This window comes from Salvia miltiorrhiza, chromosome 8, assembly GCF_028751815.1.
Source record: "Salvia miltiorrhiza cultivar Shanhuang (shh) chromosome 8, IMPLAD_Smil_shh, whole genome shotgun sequence".
NCBI classification, from domain to species: domain Eukaryota; kingdom Viridiplantae; phylum Streptophyta; class Magnoliopsida; order Lamiales; family Lamiaceae; genus Salvia; species Salvia miltiorrhiza.
In genome coordinates, this window is record NC_080394.1 from 38,600,009 (window position 1) to 38,618,367 (window position 18,359).

General features: G+C 37.2%; 1 protein-coding gene across 1 annotated transcript; it reads left to right on the forward strand.

Annotated features, from left to right (window-relative positions):
- Nucleotides 1–16,461: 16,461 nt before the first annotated feature.
- Nucleotides 16,462–16,989, forward strand: LOC130998454 (uncharacterized). The gene has a single exon (XM_057923871.1). The coding sequence runs from the start codon at nt 16,462–16,464 to the stop codon at nt 16,987–16,989; it is 528 nt and encodes a 175-aa protein (XP_057779854.1).
- Nucleotides 16,990–18,359: the final 1,370 nt, after the last annotated feature.

Consider the following 18,359-nt stretch of genomic DNA (forward strand, 5'->3'; position numbering starts at 1 on the left):
ATTTGGCTATTATATAACACGGGGTGAGATAAGCGTTGAACACGTGACATATATCCTAAGTTTCAACATAAAACTCCACACTATGTCTTATAAAGTAGATATTCCACACTTCAATCATTTACTCTAGTGCAATAGCTAAATACACTTAATATGTTTATTTTTCATCAATGTTAGCTTGAACACGTTAGTTAAAATCGACGAAACGCTTCGTATGATAAAAAATAACGAGATAATAGATAAATCTAAGATTGTTCTTCACTACTCGATGGAGTACTCGATGGCGTTCCCATCGAGTACTCGACCGAGTACTGAAGAACAATGGTGGTTTTTTTTATCAATTATTGCGATTTCAACATACATTTCTTGTTTGTAACGTCAATGGGGGTATATTTGGCAATTATATAACACGGGGTGTGATAATCGTTGAACACGTGACACATATCCTAAGTTTGAACATAAAACTCCACACTATATTTTATGAAGTAGATATTCCACACTTCGATCATTTACTCTAGTGCAATAGCTAAATACACTTAATATATTTATTTTTCATCGATGTTAGCTTGAACACGTTATTTAAGATCGACGAAACGCTTCGTATCATTAAAAATAACGAGATAAATTGCTAAATCGAAGATTGTTCTTCACTACTCGATGGCGTTCGCCATCGAGTACTCGACCGAGTAGTGAAGAACAATGGTGACTTTTTTATCAATTATTGCGATTTCAACCCACATTTCTTGTTTATTACGTCAACGAGAGTATATTTGGCTATTATATAACACGGGGTGTGATAATCGTTGAACACGTGACATATATCCTAAGTTTCAACATAAAACTCCACACTATGTCATATGAAGTAGATATTCCACACTTCAATCATTTACTCTAGTGCAATAGCTAAATACACTTAATATGTTTATTTTTCATCGATGTTAGCTTGAACACGTTAGTTAAAATCGACGAAATGCTTCGTATGATAAAAAATAACGAGATAAATAGCAAAATCTAAGATTGTTCTTCACTACTCGATGGAGTACTCGATGGCGTTCGCCATCGAGTAGTCGACCGAGTAATGAAGAACAATGGTGATTTTTTTTTTATCAATTATTGTGATTTCAACCCACATTTCTTGTTTATAACGTCAATGGGAGTATATTTGGCAATTATATAACACGGGGTGTGATAATCGTTGAACACGTGACACATATCCTAAGTTTGAACATAAAACTCCACACTATGTTTTATGAAGTAGATATTCCACACTTCAATCATTTACTCTAGTGCAATAGCTAAATACACTTCATATGTTTATTTTTCATCGATGTTAGCTTGAACACGTTAGTTAAGATCGACGAAACGCTTTGTATGAAAAAAATAACGAGATAAATAGCAAAATCTAAGATTGTTCTTCACTACTCGATGGAGTACTCGATTGTATTCACCATCGAGTACTCGACCGAGTAGTGAAGAAGAATGATGATTTTTTTTTTTTATCAATTATTGCGATTTCAACTCACATTTCTTGTTTATAATATCAATGGGAGCATATTTGGCAATTATATAACACGGGGTGTGATAATCGTTGAACACGTGACACATATCCTAAGTTTGAACATAAAACTCCACACGTACTATGTTTTATGAAGTAGATATTCCACACTTCAATCATTTACTCTAGTGCAATAGCTAAATACACTTAATATGTTTATTTTTCATCGATATTAGCTTGAACATGTTAGTTAAGATCGACGAAACGCTTCGTATCATTAAAAATAACGAGATAAATAGCTAAATCGAAGATTGTTCTTCACTACTCGATGGCGTTCGCCATCGAGTACTCGACCGAGTAGTGAAGAACAATGGTGACTTTTTTATCAATTATTGCGATTTCAACCTATATTTCTTGTTTATAATGTCAACGGGAGTATATTTGGCTATTATATAACACGGGGTGTGATAATTGTTGAACACGTGAAACATATCCTAAGTTTCAACATAAAACTTCACACTATGTCTTATGAAGTAGATATTCCACACTTCAATCATTTACTCTAGTGCAATAGCTAAATACACTTAATATGTTTATTTTTCATCGATGTTAGCTTGAACACGTTAGTTATGATCGACGAAATGCTTCGTATGATAAAAAATAATGAGATAAACAGCAAATTTAAGATTGTTCTTCACTACTCGATGGAGTACTCAATCGCGTTCATCATCGAGTACTCGACTGAGTAGTGAAGAACAATGGTGATTTTTTTTTTATCAATTATTGTGATTTCAACTCATATTTACGAGACAACTTCCAACATACCGATTAACATGATCTAAGGTGTGTATTGTATATTTTATCGAAAAATATTTTTAATTAAAAACTCTAAAGGTTGGTTGGTGTTCTTATTTACACAGTTGACTACACGGTTAGGTGACAACTACACAGTTGGTTACACGATTATGTCATTCTACTGTGTAGCAAACTGTGTAAGATATTGTGTCCCCTACCGTGTATGTCTCGTATATCTATTTGATTCGTTTGAGAAATTGACGTGCATGTATACACTAAAACAATTATAAGTATACATAACTAAAACTGATTATTCTGATAAACAATTACAAATCCGTGCATTATCTTTTCTTTTTACAGAAAGGGGAGAAAATTGTGTTTCTTTGTGCTTTTAAGACAACTAATTTTTTTTTTTTTTTTTTTTTTGTAAAGGACGAATCCAATTGTAAATATATCTATAAGACTATAAACATACTCAACAATATTAACACTTTTTCTTACTTCTCTTTCTTTTTTATTTGTGATGTTTTTATTATTATACCATGCATTTAGATTTATTTAATGTATATAATTTATTAATAGAACAAAATAACATTACTATTGAAAGACATCAAATTACAAATTATAATTTATTTTAGGAATAAAATTACAAAACGATCGCATTGTAAAAGAATTATGTGAATATTCTTTAAACTAATACTTAATAATGTAACTATGTATGGTTTATATTTTATTATTAATTATTATTATTATTATTATTATAAATCTATCTTTCTCCCCCTCTCTCTCTCTTTAAAAGAATGAAATAAAGATTTATTAAAAAAAAGGAAAATCAAAGACAGAAACACCCTTGAGAGCACAGAGAAGCAAACTAAGGGCCGAGCCTCGTTAAAACCGCTTTGAGGAAAAACCCCCAAGCGAAAAAAGAGTACTCGTTAAAGGAACAAAACAAACGCCAAGAGAGCGAAAGGGGTAACCTCGAGAGCTCCGGCCTTACCATCGCCCCCAAGCTACCCCGGCTCCACTCGGCGGAAACCACAACAGCCAAGAAACGAGAAACACGCTGCCTTCCAAGGTAGCAGCAAACCAGACCAAGCCAGCAGCAGCAAACCAGAATCGCCAGCCAGCAAGCAGCAGCAACAGCAAGCCAAAACAGCAGCAAATCAGACCAGCAGCAGCGCAACTACGCCAGCAGCAGCACCAGACCAGCAGCAAACCAGAACAGCCAGCCAGCAAGCAGCAGCAAATCAGACCAGCAGCAGCGCAACTACGGCAGCAGCAGCACCAGACCAGCACCAACAGACACGCCCGCAGCAACCAGCAACCTTACCGAACCTTTCGTGAAAAGCTATGCGTTGCAATGTCAGCAATCACAAGCTTTCTAATCGCATCAATACCAAACGGCCACCAGCCCTCCGACTGAGCTAAATTTGCCATGGCATCTGCAACGGCATTACCCTCACGAAAAATATGAGAAACCAGAAAAGTGATGTCTCTAAGTCTAGCCAAGGTGGCCTTCCAAGCCGCATAAAATCTCCACGGTACAGCCATCGAACGATCTTCCAAAATCTTAACCACATACAGCGAATCCGTCTCCAACCAAAGTTTATGCCACCCTATTGAGTGCGCAATAGCAATCGCGGTAATAACCGCAAGAAGTTCCGCCTCGAAGGCATAACCCTTGCCACCGTTCAAGTGAAAACACCCTCTAACGACACAAAACTTATCCCGATACACCCCCCCAGCTGCAATCACTCCAGGAGCACCCGACGCCGCCCCGTCCGTATTGACTTTGATCCAATCCCCCGCAGGAGGCCACCAGTTGACACTAATAAAATCTGGAGGCAGAGCAGCATGCATCGAAACTCCGATAGAGCGAGTGATCATATAATCAGGCCACAAGTTAGAAGTATGACCAAGCCTGGGAAACGCCTCATCCACCTCTTTAAAAGTAGCCTTTACAAAAGCTAACATACGCCGCTGATCAAAAGGGACGATCATCAAAAACAGCTTTGTTGCGCAACGACCAAATACACCACAGCATACTAATAATCCCCAACTTCCAAAAATTCTGAATCAGCGAACAAAACGAGGTCTGCCAGGTCTGCACTAAGAAAGAATGAATGTCCGTGCATGCCATAAGATGCGGCATTTTTAAAAGAAAAGTGAATGTAAATATATTTAATTAGATGAGTAAATTGAAAATTATAAATTACAAAATACATATTATTAAAACTGAATTCCATCATTAAAAATGTATAGTTGATTTAATTAATTTTTAAAACATTTTCTACCACAAACTGAGTTTTTTTCTTCAAAGCAACTACCACAAACTGAGTTAGTGGTAGTTAATTGGAAACAAAGCATATTACTTATTTAAGATGATATAGTTTACAATTTAAGCCCACAAATTAACTAAATTTGGGAAAGAAGTAGATACCCAAGCCAAAACATTCGTAATCTCATCATTAGTAGAAAGAAAAAAACAAATGTGAATGTGCAAGGAAACAACTGAGTGGATGACTATCACTCATTCCCAATCATACTAACATATTCTATGTTGTTTCTCATACATCTACCAAGGTCACAACATAGATTTACAATAGTTAACTGATCATAGACAAGCTCTACTAACTACTAAGTGAACAAAAGATGGGGAAAGAAGATCCATTAAATTTTGATGATTGACAACAAGCAAAAGAAGAGCAGCATATTCATCCTCTTCTAGATGGAAAATTCAACCATTCATCATAACAACTTTGACATGGCTATGAACGAACTTGAGAGCAATCAAATTTGAGCAATTCCTCAACTCTAATTTAATGATATGTTAACACTACTGCCACAGGTAACAGCAGAAGTTTACAGTCCAACAATTCAGGAAACCTATTGGATATGAACCTTAATTAGAATTCACGAAATCAGCATAGCACTTCATCAGAAAACAACAATTTCTTGATACTGAGTTGATCGAGCAAGCATGTGTCGATGCCTACACGTCTTATAGTATTGCTCACAAATTGCTTAAAGATGGCTAGCTATAGAATCATCTATGTAGTATTCATTTTTATTTTATTTATTAAAGATATGCAGTTTTAGTTTTGGTTATTCATGGCTAGAAATGTTGCAAGCACATCAGAACTAAACAAGAACACAAAAACAAACTTGAAATACCACAACAGTTGTGTTTAACTAGCATGCTGTTAATTGGAAAGTAAGTTGAATGGAGAGAGATGTGTATACATAGCCAAAGGTAGGTACCTACATCTCAGAGACCATAAAATAAATTAGAAAGAAGAAATAGGGACAGACGGTGATGAGAGTGCGTGTAATTAATCAAACGAAAGATCACATGAAAATATAACCAAGTTCAAATATCAAAAGTCGAAAACTACGAACCGGAGGAGGCGGCTCCACAAGTTCCTTCTCTGATTCCGACGTCGGCAACACTGAACTCCCCCCTTCATCTGGCTCAGATTTGGTGTCACTACTCATTATCAAATAGACGTCCCCGTGCTTCATAGATCATAACTAGTGTTTGTTATGGATAAGAAAGTTCACTATAAGTAATGCACTTTAGAATTTCATAAATAAGGTTAAGTAATTTAATGAGTTCCAACAGTATTAAGTTAGATTTTAATGAGGAAATTATTAAAAATAATAGGGCAAATAATATCAAAATCCCTGTAGTTTCGCCTGTTTCGCATTTTTCCCATGACCTAAAAATTTCTCGTTAAAATCCTTGACCGTTGATCCAATTCTTAATTTTCCCTTAATGATGTTTTCCGGCAACTAATTACATGACGTGTCACTTATGTGGCGGAGCTTTTGCTGAGTCATTAAATGAAGCTCAAAATGGCACCGTTTTAGCCCTGAATTAAATAATACAAGAGAAAGCATGATTTATGTAAAAAGAAAAGAGAAGAAATTGAGTTGAGGCTTTGATTTATCCTTTGTTTTTAGTATAGCTGTCTCTGGTTTGTGTGTGAGAGAGTCGAGTCCTGGTATGTGTGCGTTGAGCAAGAGTTGAGTCGGATGAGCAGTGGAATGGTGGCTCGACGCTGCTGTTTCACCGGAGAATGATGGGTGGTCAGCGGTGGGGGTGACTGACTGTTTGAGAGAGACAGAGAGAGGAAGGCTGGGCTCGGCGGCGGCGGTGCCGCTGCTGCCCAGCCAATGATGGAGAAGAGTGGAGTGAGAGGCGGCGGTGCTCTTGCCGTCACCAAGACCGGTGGCGGCTTTGGCTATCGTTGGAGAGATACAGAGGGAGAGGGGGCGGGGGTTGAGAGCAGTAGCCGGAAATCGAGGCTAGGGGCTGCTATGTGTGTGTGTGTGTGTGTGAGAGAGAGAGAGAGAGAGAGAGAGGTCGAGGGAAATGGGAAAGGAGACGACGATGGTTTCGCCGGAATTTTAGAGAGGGCTTAAGTTTCCACACGAGCATGATGAGGAAGACATGACAAATTTTCGTCTTCAACTGCTTATAGTGGGTTGGGGATTTTCTTTGGTGAAGAACCCTAATTTCACAAGGGATTTCAATTCGTGCTCAATTTTTCAGTTTGATTTCAATAAATCTCCAAATAATATATAAAACGATGACGTTTTATGTTTATTAATTAAACACAGCCGTTTTTCTCGCCGGAAAATTAAGCCTACGTGGATTTCCGATTGCCATGTCATCATAAGTTAAATGGAGGATTAATTTTAAGGGAAAATTAAGAATCGGGATTAAGGTCAAGGATTTTAACGAGAAATTTTTAGGTCATGGGAAAAATGTGAAACGGGCGAAACTACCAGGATTTTGATGCTATTTACCCAAAATAGTAATTAGCATCTAGCAAAATCAACCAGTGCAGTTAAAAAGTTATGTAGCTAATATGCAAATCCCTAATTTTTACCCAACCCACAAAGTATGCACCAAAAAAAAGAGAAAAGTAAAAGTTTTAAGGCCTTGATTACTTTTCCCCTATTCCTGCAGTCACATAAAGATTTCTGAGAACACATTGTGACTTTTTTTCACTTGTTGTATTCAGTCTCTGAATACAACTAAGGCGGAGCATTTGGGCAGTTCGGTCCCAAACTGAACTGAACCCAAAAAACCGAAAACTGAATTTTGCTAAATACTAAAAATCTAAACTGAACTGAATCGGTTTCAAGTTTTGGTTTGGGCTAAACCAAATTCTTCTTTTGCAGCTTCTCGCGCCTGGAGCCAAATGTAAATAACACTTCCTCCGTCCACGAAGATTATACAACAATTGCCTTATTTGGCATCCACAAAGAGTTTACTACATTCCTTTTTGGGACATGAACACACACCCTCTCCTTATATTCCAACCTTATTTACCAAAAAACCACCCCTAACCCATGCTCAATTCAACCACAACCACTCATTTCTACATGGTGGAACCCTTTATCCACTAAACACACATCCACCAACTACTTTATTAACACATGTGTTGAACCCAATTCTTTGTGGACAGAGGGAGTAACAATTAGATGCCAGAATTTTACATAATTCAATTCATTCGAGCTACAACAGGCTCGTAGCCATGTTTTGGCCATTTTCTCGCCAATAAAGTGTGAACTTATATCTGAAGTGTAATTTGTAAAAGTGTTGGCTGAATTTTGCCTCTTGGTTAATAACCATTTTTCATATTAAAAACTCAAAAAATAAAAGAATATGCTCTGTTTGAGATTGAAGAAAGAAGCTCTCGTTTCATTTTTAAGAAAAAGATTAGGTGATGAAATTTTGTATATAGAATCAACTCAAACATATTCTGACATTTACTTTCAAAGATGATGAGCACATCTTTTACCAATGCAGAACATTCCATCATTATTGTGTTAAAACAGTTCTAAAGACAAACCTAAATTTAAAGTGCTATGCATATAACAAACTGAATATCTATGCTTCCAAATATCATAGTAGCTCTTATCAATATATCTATAAAAGCCAACGTTCATCATTCATTGAAGTTTATTCTAGAAAGAGTAACAAGTTTGCCCCAAATTACAGCGAAAAAAAAAATCAAAAAGCGAACACATACAAATAGCCTGCCGACTTACCTTAAATACCGGAAATTGGGCTTTGGAAACTGCTGCTTCTGCGGAGTCAGCGGACGGAGACGCCGAGGCCAAATGAGGCGGGGCGACAGGGAAGGCTAGGCGAAGGCGGCGCAGTCGCGCACTGCTGCTTGCAGAGCTGGGACGGACCGGGGGTTGTGAGAGAGAGAAATTGGATAGAGAGGTTAGGGTGGTCGTAGGTGGTCGACGGCGAAGAGACGCCGGATCTTAGGAATCGAGAGAACCGGTGAGTGAGAGACGGAGAGATGCAGGATAGAAAAGAAAAGAGTAAAAATTTAAAATGCCCACTTCCTTATCTTTTTTTGTAAAAATGCCCTCTCTTATTATACAAAGCATTCTATGCCCTATTCTTTAAATACCCCTTGATTTGATGGGTTTGCTTGGTTTTTTGTGAAAGTCGTACCGGCCGGACATATGATTTTATCGGTCGGACGTGTGTCCGGCCGGGCGGACACATAATTTCACCGGCCGGACACATGATTTCACCGGTCAGACACATGATTTTATCGCCGGCCGGTAAAATCATGTGTCCGGCCGGTGAAAACATGTGTCCGGTCGGGCGGACACATAATTTCACCGGCCAGACACATGATTTTATCGGTCGGATCATGTGTCCGACCGATAAAATCATGTGTCCGGCCGATAAAATCATGTGTCCGGCCGGACACATGATCTAGCCACCCACCGGTCATATGTACTCTTGACTGATAGCTGTCAAATCGTTGACTTTATGACCGATGGCTGTCAAATCGGTCAAATGTGTAAGACTTTCACAAAAAACCAAGCAAACCCATCAACATCAAAGGGTAAATTAGGCACTTCACATAATTAGGGCATAGAATGTTTTGTATGATAAGAGAGGGCATTTTTACAAAAACCCTTAAGGAAGTGGGCATTTTTGCCTATTAACACAAAAGAAAAGGTAAAAGAGAAAATGAAAAAAAAAATGGGAAAAGGTGCAGATTGGCCCTCGAAGTAGTAGCCCTTATAGCCTATAACCCCTCTTATTCACTGTGTGTGCAACTAAACCTCTGAACTCCGAGAAAAGGGTGCAAATTCCCCCCCTCTGACCTAACTCCGTTAAGTATCCGTTAACGTTTGGGTTTAATTGCACCCTCTACTTCAAGGGTGGATCTGCACCTTAATTTTTTATTTTTTTTTATAATTTCAGCAACCCACCTCCGGCATCAACTTAACCGCCCCCATACTCATCGATTCTGACTTGCACCTTGTCAGCTCGCACGCGCCCAATCTCTTAGTTGTCGACTGCCCACCGCTTACATGCAGCAACGCCACCAACTCCAGATGTGGACCTGGATCGAATCCTGCTTGGTCCAAATCCATATCCGTATTTTTTTACTTAGGTCAGGATCCGGTCCAAATCTATTAAGTTCAAAAAAACGAGATTCATGTCCAGATCCATTAGATTCACAGGGTCTCGAGTCCTGACCCGGATCCATTCTTTTGTACTTTAAATTGAATAGTTGACTATTTCTATTATGTTTCTTAACACTTGAATATTTTGTTATGTTATGACAATATGAATGATATTTTAGAATTTTAATATTTTATTGATTTTGTGTTTTGGTGATTGATGTATTGATAATATAGTAGAATAAAAGTGTATAACAGGACGTCGATAACTGGGTAGAGCAAATTATAATTTTTTTTTAAATTAGCGACGGAATTGAAGTCCGTCCTTAATTAAGGAGCGGGCAAATAACGACGGAATAGTAGTCCGTCGCTAAAGTTGACCAGTTGAATAGCGATGGAATTTCAGTCCGTCGCTACTTAGCGACGGAAAATTTCGTCGTTGTTTCCGTCGCTATTTTCGACGACGCCTTCGTCGTCGTTCGCCGCCGACGGCCGCGCCGTCGTCATTTCCGTCGCTATTTTACCGACGGAAATAAAATTCCGCCGGTATTCAATTTAGCGACCACTTTTACGGCGACTGACGGCCTCCGTCGCCGTCCGTCGATGATCGAAATTAGCGATGGAAATTTGGGGTTTAGCGACGAAAAATTACGTCGCTAATCGCCCAGTTTCTTGTAGTGACTAAAAAAATTAACTCCAACAGTTGAGTTCAAAAGAAATTCTAGTATAGTACAAATTAAATCTAAGGGTTTTTGGAGTCATCAAAACTAAGGGTAGAATATTTCTTCTTATTTCCCAACAATATCCCAACATTTAATACTTTTATCTGAACTATTATAATATTGTTTAAACTATAATATTTGGGTACTCAACTTTGAACAATATAACAAAACTGTTTGAGGTCGAACTTTCAGGACTTTGGAAGCCGATGTCCGAAGAGTAATAATCCTAAATAACGAAAGGTAGCTCAATTAATAAAACATTTCTTTTCAATAATCACTATGTCGAGGGTCCAAATATTGATAAGATGGGGAAAATGGAAATTTATTATTAATCTTCTTTAAAAACAGAATAAAATAGCAATACCTATATAGACATTTGACCAAGTTTTCCATATTTGTAAAATTCGACTTAAGACGTTTTTGCTATCTTAAAAAAAGTGTTAAACGTAGAGATGTTTTTGAATGCGTAAATTAAAAGAAATGGCGTCCCTATTTATTTAATTTTTTTGGGTTAATTGCCGGAAAAACCATATACTTTTTCGATTTTTGGTTATTTCCCATGACAAAAAAAGTCTGATCAGAAATCTATGAATTGAAAACTTAATTGTAATTTTCCCTCGCGTCCATTTTTTCCCCCAAATTAAATCCGAGGTGGCAATCGGATTTCCAGCGTGTCATCGCCGGGAATTGGAGTTTTGCCGCGATAGTGAAGCTTTTTTTAGTCCCGTCACCTCGACCTCCGGCGCCAGCAAACCAGTCTACGGTCGCCTTGCCCGAGCCTTGTGACTCCACCCCGAGTCCCCGACGCCGGCGGCGATTGGCAGTTGGCACGACAATTAGTTTTGAGAGATCTGATTTAGATCCCAGCTCCCACCTCCACCGCCCTCATCTCGCCTCCAACCTCCGCCTTCTCGCCTCGCCGCTTCCACACACCGCCTCCGCCCTCCCCTTTCCTCTTCCAGTTCGCTCGCCTCTATTCTCATTAATTAGGGCTCATTGCTTGACAAAGCAGGGGGAGGGAGACAGAACCAGATCTGCGGCATCTCTTTCAGAAATTTGGGTAACTGATTCAGATCCCGGCTCCCACTTCTGCCGCCCTCGTCTCGCCTCCAACCTCTGCCCTCTCGCCTCGCCGCCTTCGCCCTCCCCTTTCCTCTTCCAGTTTGCTCGCCTCCATTCTCATTAATTAGGGCTCATTGCTTGACAAAGCAGGAGGAGGGAGACAGAACCAGATCTGCGGCACCTCTTTCAAAAATTTGGGTTTCAGGCGGCGGCGATGTGGCTGCCTAGTCATCAGGCGATGTGGCTGCCTAGTCATCAATTTATTTTGACAGATGGAATGAATTATGCCACGTTGGATTGGAGCTCCATCGGAGATCGCCGGAAAATGGACGCGGGGGAAAATTACAATTAAGTTTTCAATTCATGGATTTCTGTTCAAACTTTTTTTGTCATGGGAAATAACCAAAAATCGAAAAAGTATATGGTTTTTCCGGCAATTAACCCATTTTTTTTAGAGCCGGCGTCCCTATTTAATATAAGGAGAGGATGTGTGGTCTAATATTCAAGTCATTTCAAATATTGTCAAAAATTACACAAATATATACGTCCGATATGTCAAAATACTCATATGATCAATTGGTTGTATAGAGTAACCTCATTGCTAATCTATCGGAAGTCAAAACCTACCATCATATTTAATAAACTCAATAATCTAATTTAAACCATATATATAACTCAACACGATCTTGAATCTACGCCTAATAACACGAGCTATGAAAATTCTAAAGTATTGTACTTAGAGAAGTTTTACAGTTGAAAGTTTATAAAAAAATAAACTCTTAAGTACAAAATAATATATATATATATATAATGGCATGTTCATCAGCTAACGGTATAATGTATATGCCATTTTATATAGGGTAAATATCATATTAAACCTTGAATTATTCTCACTTTATCAAAAATACCCTGTAAGTTTTAAAATGCTCTCTAAACCCTCAAAGTATCAAGGTTTTATCAAAATTATCCTGCATCTATTTTTCGGTCACCAGAAATGTGACGTGGCTCGCCGGATGACAAAGTGTAATTTAAATTCCATTTTTTTAATCCATGTCAACCATACTCTCCCACTCTCTATGCGTTCTCTCTCTCTCTCTCTCTTTCTCTCTCTCTCTTTTCTGGTGACTGTCGTCGGTTTTCGCTGCCTCCGGCGCGGCGAGGCCGGCTCATCTTCTTTCCTTCCTCTTTCTTTTCTCTCATTCCTACATCTAATTCCCCAAATTCTAAAATCCAATTCCTAGGTTTTCTGCCTCTCTTCTCCCCCTGAAACTCGCCCCTCCGGCGAGTTCCGCCATTGCCGCTGCTAACCTCGTCACACTATCGCCGAAGGCCATTTATTTGTTCATTTCTTCTACCTCACAAACCCAGTAGTAGTACCATATATTTGTCCTCAACCGCTGATGCCTCTAATGGAAGGCCTCGATTTGGGAATGGAAGATGACGAATGAAGCAAATGAGAGCTTATGGGAAATCATTCGAGAGTGGTTCAGACTGCAGAGAAATGTGGAGTCATCAATGTCGTTTACATTCCGTCGGCGCATCGCCAGAATTTGCGCATTCTCCTCGGGGTTTTGGGGTGCCCGCTCGCCCCCATTCCCATTTGCAACAACCCCCTTTCCACCCTCCACATTAAAAACATCCCCCTCGTTAGTCCCAATTAATATTTAATTTGTAATTAATTCCATCTCCAACAATTAATTAATTGATTTCGCCCTTAATTTGCAGGAGACCTCCACGGCCTACTACATAATTTAGCAGTACCTGGCCGCCGCCGGTTGCCTCAAGCAGCGCCGCTATGCCAAGAACATGTACGTCTCAGGGATGGTCAAGCTCATACGCTGCGAGATGGAGATTTCCACAGGCAAAAATGGCAGGACCATGGGCTCGCGCACTGGTAAGAATGGCTGCTTCGTGCTTTGGCCCGAGATGTGGTCGCTCGAGCTGGCCGTCGCCGGAAACAAGGTGGTCGCCGGATAATTTGTATAGAATTTGGGGAATTAGATGTTGAAAGAGAAGAAAGAAAGAGGAAGGGAAGAAGAGGAGCCGGCCTCGCCGCGCCGGAGGCAGCGAAAACCAACGACACTCACCGGAGAGAGAGAGAGAGACGGTAGAGAGAGGGGAAGAGGAGTATGGATGACATGGATTAAAAAAATAGAATATAAAATGACATGAATTAAAAAAAATAGAATTTAAATTACACTGTGTCATCCGGCGAGCCACGTCACGTTTCTGGTGACTGAAAAATAGATGCAGGATATAGTTGATAAAATCCTAATATTTTGAGGGTTTAGAGAGCATTTCGAAACTTTCAGGGTATTTTTGATAAAGTGCGAATAGTTCAAGGTTTAATATGATATTTACCCTTAATTATATATATTTTTCTATAGGAATTTGAGACTTTAGTTAATATGATAAATATAGATAGTTTATGAATAAATTAATCTTGATAGTTGAATAAGTTGAAACAAATTATATTATACTAAAAAAGAATATGGTTCGAGTTAATGAAATACCATGTTTAAAATAAATAATAATATGTGTTGTTTTGGCACTACAATTTAGATTTTATTTTAATGGTTTTTTTATTTTTATTTTTTGGAGGCAATATTTTCATGGTGTTTTCATACATATGTTGAAATGTTCATTACAAATGACGTAGTTTATACTTTTAAATAGTGATATGTATCGAGATTCAATAATGGATTTATTATTCTCTCTATTATGTTTGTATTTTTTTTTCTCCAGATTTGCAGTTAACGGATTAGCAACTAAAAAAATATTACGTTGGCTGAAATTGAAAAGTTACTCATTACTAACTCCAGCAGTCTAATTCATTTTCCTGTCATGCCCATACTAAAGGAAACTATTATATCTGATGCTGAAAACCCGCTCATATTGGAAGAGACATCTTACAACATAGAAAAGATGAGGGCAGATCACGCTAAGCTATATCCCTCTTTAACGTACGAGCTAAGGATGATTTATCAGAAGATAATTAATGCAATTGATAGTGATGATGGTACATGAAAAACATTTATCTGGAAGACTTTGTGCTCGGCCTTACGTGGGAGGGGTGATATTGTACTACTAGTTGCCTCACGTGGTATAGCTTCACTACTGCTTCCTAAAAGTAGGACTACACGCTCCAGATTTGGTATACTCCTAGACTGCGTGAGAACTCAACATGTGGCAAGATCAAACCTGATAGTGATATGACCGGACTCCTTAAGAAGACAAAGCTCATAATTTGGGATGAGGCACCAATGCGCATAGATATTGTTTTGAAGCTCTTGATAGGAGTCTAAGGGATGTGCTAGTCACCTACAGGAATTTGTTCTTCAAAACCGTTTGGCAGTTTAGTCGTTGTTTTAGGGAAGATTTCAGACAAATACTACCAGTTGTACCAAATAGTAGAAGACATGATATTGTCCACACCTCAATGAGTTATTCTAAACTTTGGAATCAGTGCAAAGTTCTTAAATTAACTAAGAACATGAAATTGCAGGTAATTAAATTAGAGTCATAATTTTATACAGATATATGTTCAGCTAAATTATTTTATTTATTGATTATAATGTTATTCAAATTTATATTTTATATCAGAATTGCGCATTAGGATCATATGCTGAAGATACTAAGAATTTTGCAGAATGGATACTTAATATAGCACTACAAGAAAACTGGTCGAACACCGACGGATATCACCGACGGACTATTTTCCGTCGGTAGATACCGACGGATCACCGACGGATCGCCATCCGGCAACAACGCCGGAGCCGGCATCTATTTTCGATGAAAATACCGACGGACTACCGACAAAATCACTACCGACGGACAATATCCGTCGGTAAATTCGGTATTTTCGATTTTAATAATTATTTTTATTTTTTACCGACGAAATACCGACGGAATCCCTACCGACGGATTAAACTCCGTCGGAAAATTGGGTAATTTCGAATTTAATAATTATTTTTATGTTTTACCGACGGATTACCGACGGAATATTCCGTCGGTAATTTCAATAAATATTATTATTTGTATTTTTATTGTTTTTTAATTAATTTATTTATTTTATTTATTTTAAATTATTTTTAAAATTAGTACCGACGGATAAAGTCCGTCGGTAAATTATTTTTTTATTATTTATTTTTTTATTTTTTATTATTTATTTTTTTATTTTAAATTATTTTAAATTAATTTTCTATATTATTATTATTTTTAAATTATTGAAAATATTTTAAAATTGATAGTTATTTTTTAGCAATAATATTTTCTCTTTTTAATAAACGATAATATTAATTTTTTTTATTATCTTAAATTCGATCATATATTTACCGTCATTTTTTCGCCGGCACCACAAGTCTTAGATATCATCTCGACATATTCTAAGGTTATGAATAAATGATATTGTATATTGAAATAGAGTTTAAATGAATTAATGAGTGCTAGTTATATCAATAATACGCGTGTTCTCTACTGGCGACCACTCGAAAGAAACTTCAAGGTTAAGCGTGCTTGACTCAGAGCACTAGTAAGATGGGTGACCCACTGGGAAGTTGGCCAAATCATATGCAATTAAGTTCAAAATGCATTAGAAATACAAAATACTTGTAGAATACGAAGATAGGTTGATATATATAAAAAATTATAATTTAAAATTTAAAAATTAAAAATAATTTACCGATGAAATTTTCCGTCGGTAAACGCGCCACCTACCACGGCCAACGCTGGCGCCGGAGACTTACCGATGGCGATGTCCGTCGGTATCCACCGACGGACAGAAAAAATCCGTCGGTAAATCATTTACCGACGAGCGTTTTCACGACGGGTGAAATCCGTCGGTAATCCGTCGGTATCTCCATTTACTGACGGAATTTTGATTCTTACCGACGGAATATTCCGTCGGTGTTCGGCCAGATTCTGGTTGTGTAGGGGATGGTATTGTTGGTGACACTTTTGATGATAGAGAAGCTAAAGTCAGATGATATTCTTATACAAAATGCAGCTAATCCTATTGAATCTATAGTGAGAAGTACATATACAAATGTTTTGAATACAGAGTCTAATCCAGAAAAATTTAAGGACAAAGCTATCTTGGCACCCACGAATGAAATGGTGGATACAATCAATGATTACGTCATGTCTTTAATGCCCGACGAAGAAAAAATATACCTTAGTTCAGATAACATTTGCAAAGCGGATGGAGAAGTGGATGTAGATGATGAAGTATTTTCTGTTGAATATCTCAATACAATCAAGTGTTCAGGATTCGCAAACCACAAAATAAAATTGAAGAAGAGGTGCATCATCATACTGCTTAGAAATATCGATCCATCCAATGAGTTGTGCAATGGAACGAGGATGATAGTTACTAAAATAGGAGAACGTGTGATCGAAGCAAAACTGATTTCAGGAAATAATGCGGGTAATAAGTTTCCAATTGCTAGAATCGGATTTCACTAAATTTCCCATCCGGTTCCGGAGTGATAGTTCCCCTTAAGTGTTTATTTTGTTATGACTACAAACAAAAGTCAAGGACAATCTCTTTCAAACGTAGGACTTTACCTACCAAACCCGTATTTAGTCATGGCCAGCTGTATGTCTCAATCTCACGAGTTACTAGCAAAAAAGGTCTCAAAATTTTAATATGTGACAAGAATGGTCAAACAAGCATACAACAACTAACGTGGTATACAATAAAATTTTTGATAGATTGAAAGGTAATTACGATATAACTTTGGTCATCTTATTCATATATTTATATTATATGTCATTAGCATTCATTAATCATTTATAATTCTATTTACTTCACATGCGTACTTTTATTAGTTTATTGTAGATTTCTTAAGGAAAGGCTCTTACTTTTAGCAATATGATTTATGTAGTTGGTCATTTTGAGTGTCTTTGCATTTTGATTTTGGGCTGGTAATTATGGATTAATGGTTAATGAGTTACGTAATTTTCTTTATAGATATTAACTACTTTTTTAGATTTAATGTATAACTAACATTGCTATTCGACATGGATGGGATTGAGTGTTGGATTTCTATGTCTGACTATTGCTTATGTATATCGTATCTTTTACTTGTAGAGGCTTTGTGCGGATCTACAGTTCAGGATTTAGAAACTTCCTCTTAAAGCCAAAGCTTGTGAGGGTTATTATAGGTTCAGGGTTTAAAGTGAAGAATTGAAAATGATTGCTGTATTGCATGCTAGATATTGCCAATTGTCCGGATAGTGAGCTATTGGGTTGAGTATCGTTACCTTTAGTTTTCGTAAGTAAATTATGGCCTAATGTTCTACGAGTTAGTTATCTTATATATCGTACATAACACTGATAATTGTATTAGTATTCATTCTAGAATATAACAAAGATATTAAAAATATGTCCCACTAAAAATTGAACTACAGATAATATCAAATAAAAAAAAAATAATATATATATCACCAATATAATTGACAATCAAATTTATTATAAATTATACTAAAAAATAGTGATCCGTCAAGATTACACTAGTAAGTATACGAAGACATGTTTTACAAAAATAACGAATGGGAAAAAGAAGAATAAATAAAATTTCACTCTTTAATTTTTTCTTTTTTCCCCCTCGTTTCCTAATTGATCATTATTCATTCCTTATTTTCATTACAAATGAGAGATAATATTATCATTAATAGTGTGATAATATTATCACTCGTTTGTAGTGAAAATGAGGAATGAGTAAAGATCAAATAGAAAATAAGAGAAAAAAAATCGTAAAAGATTTTAATATGTAATTTTGATTATCCCTCATTTTTCATGAAAAATTTATGATCAAAGAGAAAGCACTCTA

Bases quoted from the DNA above. Each gene is read 5' to 3' on its own strand.
- LOC130998454 (XM_057923871.1), top strand. From the start codon at position 16,462: ATGGTATTGTTGGTGACACTTTTGATGATAGAGAAGCTAAAGTCAGAT.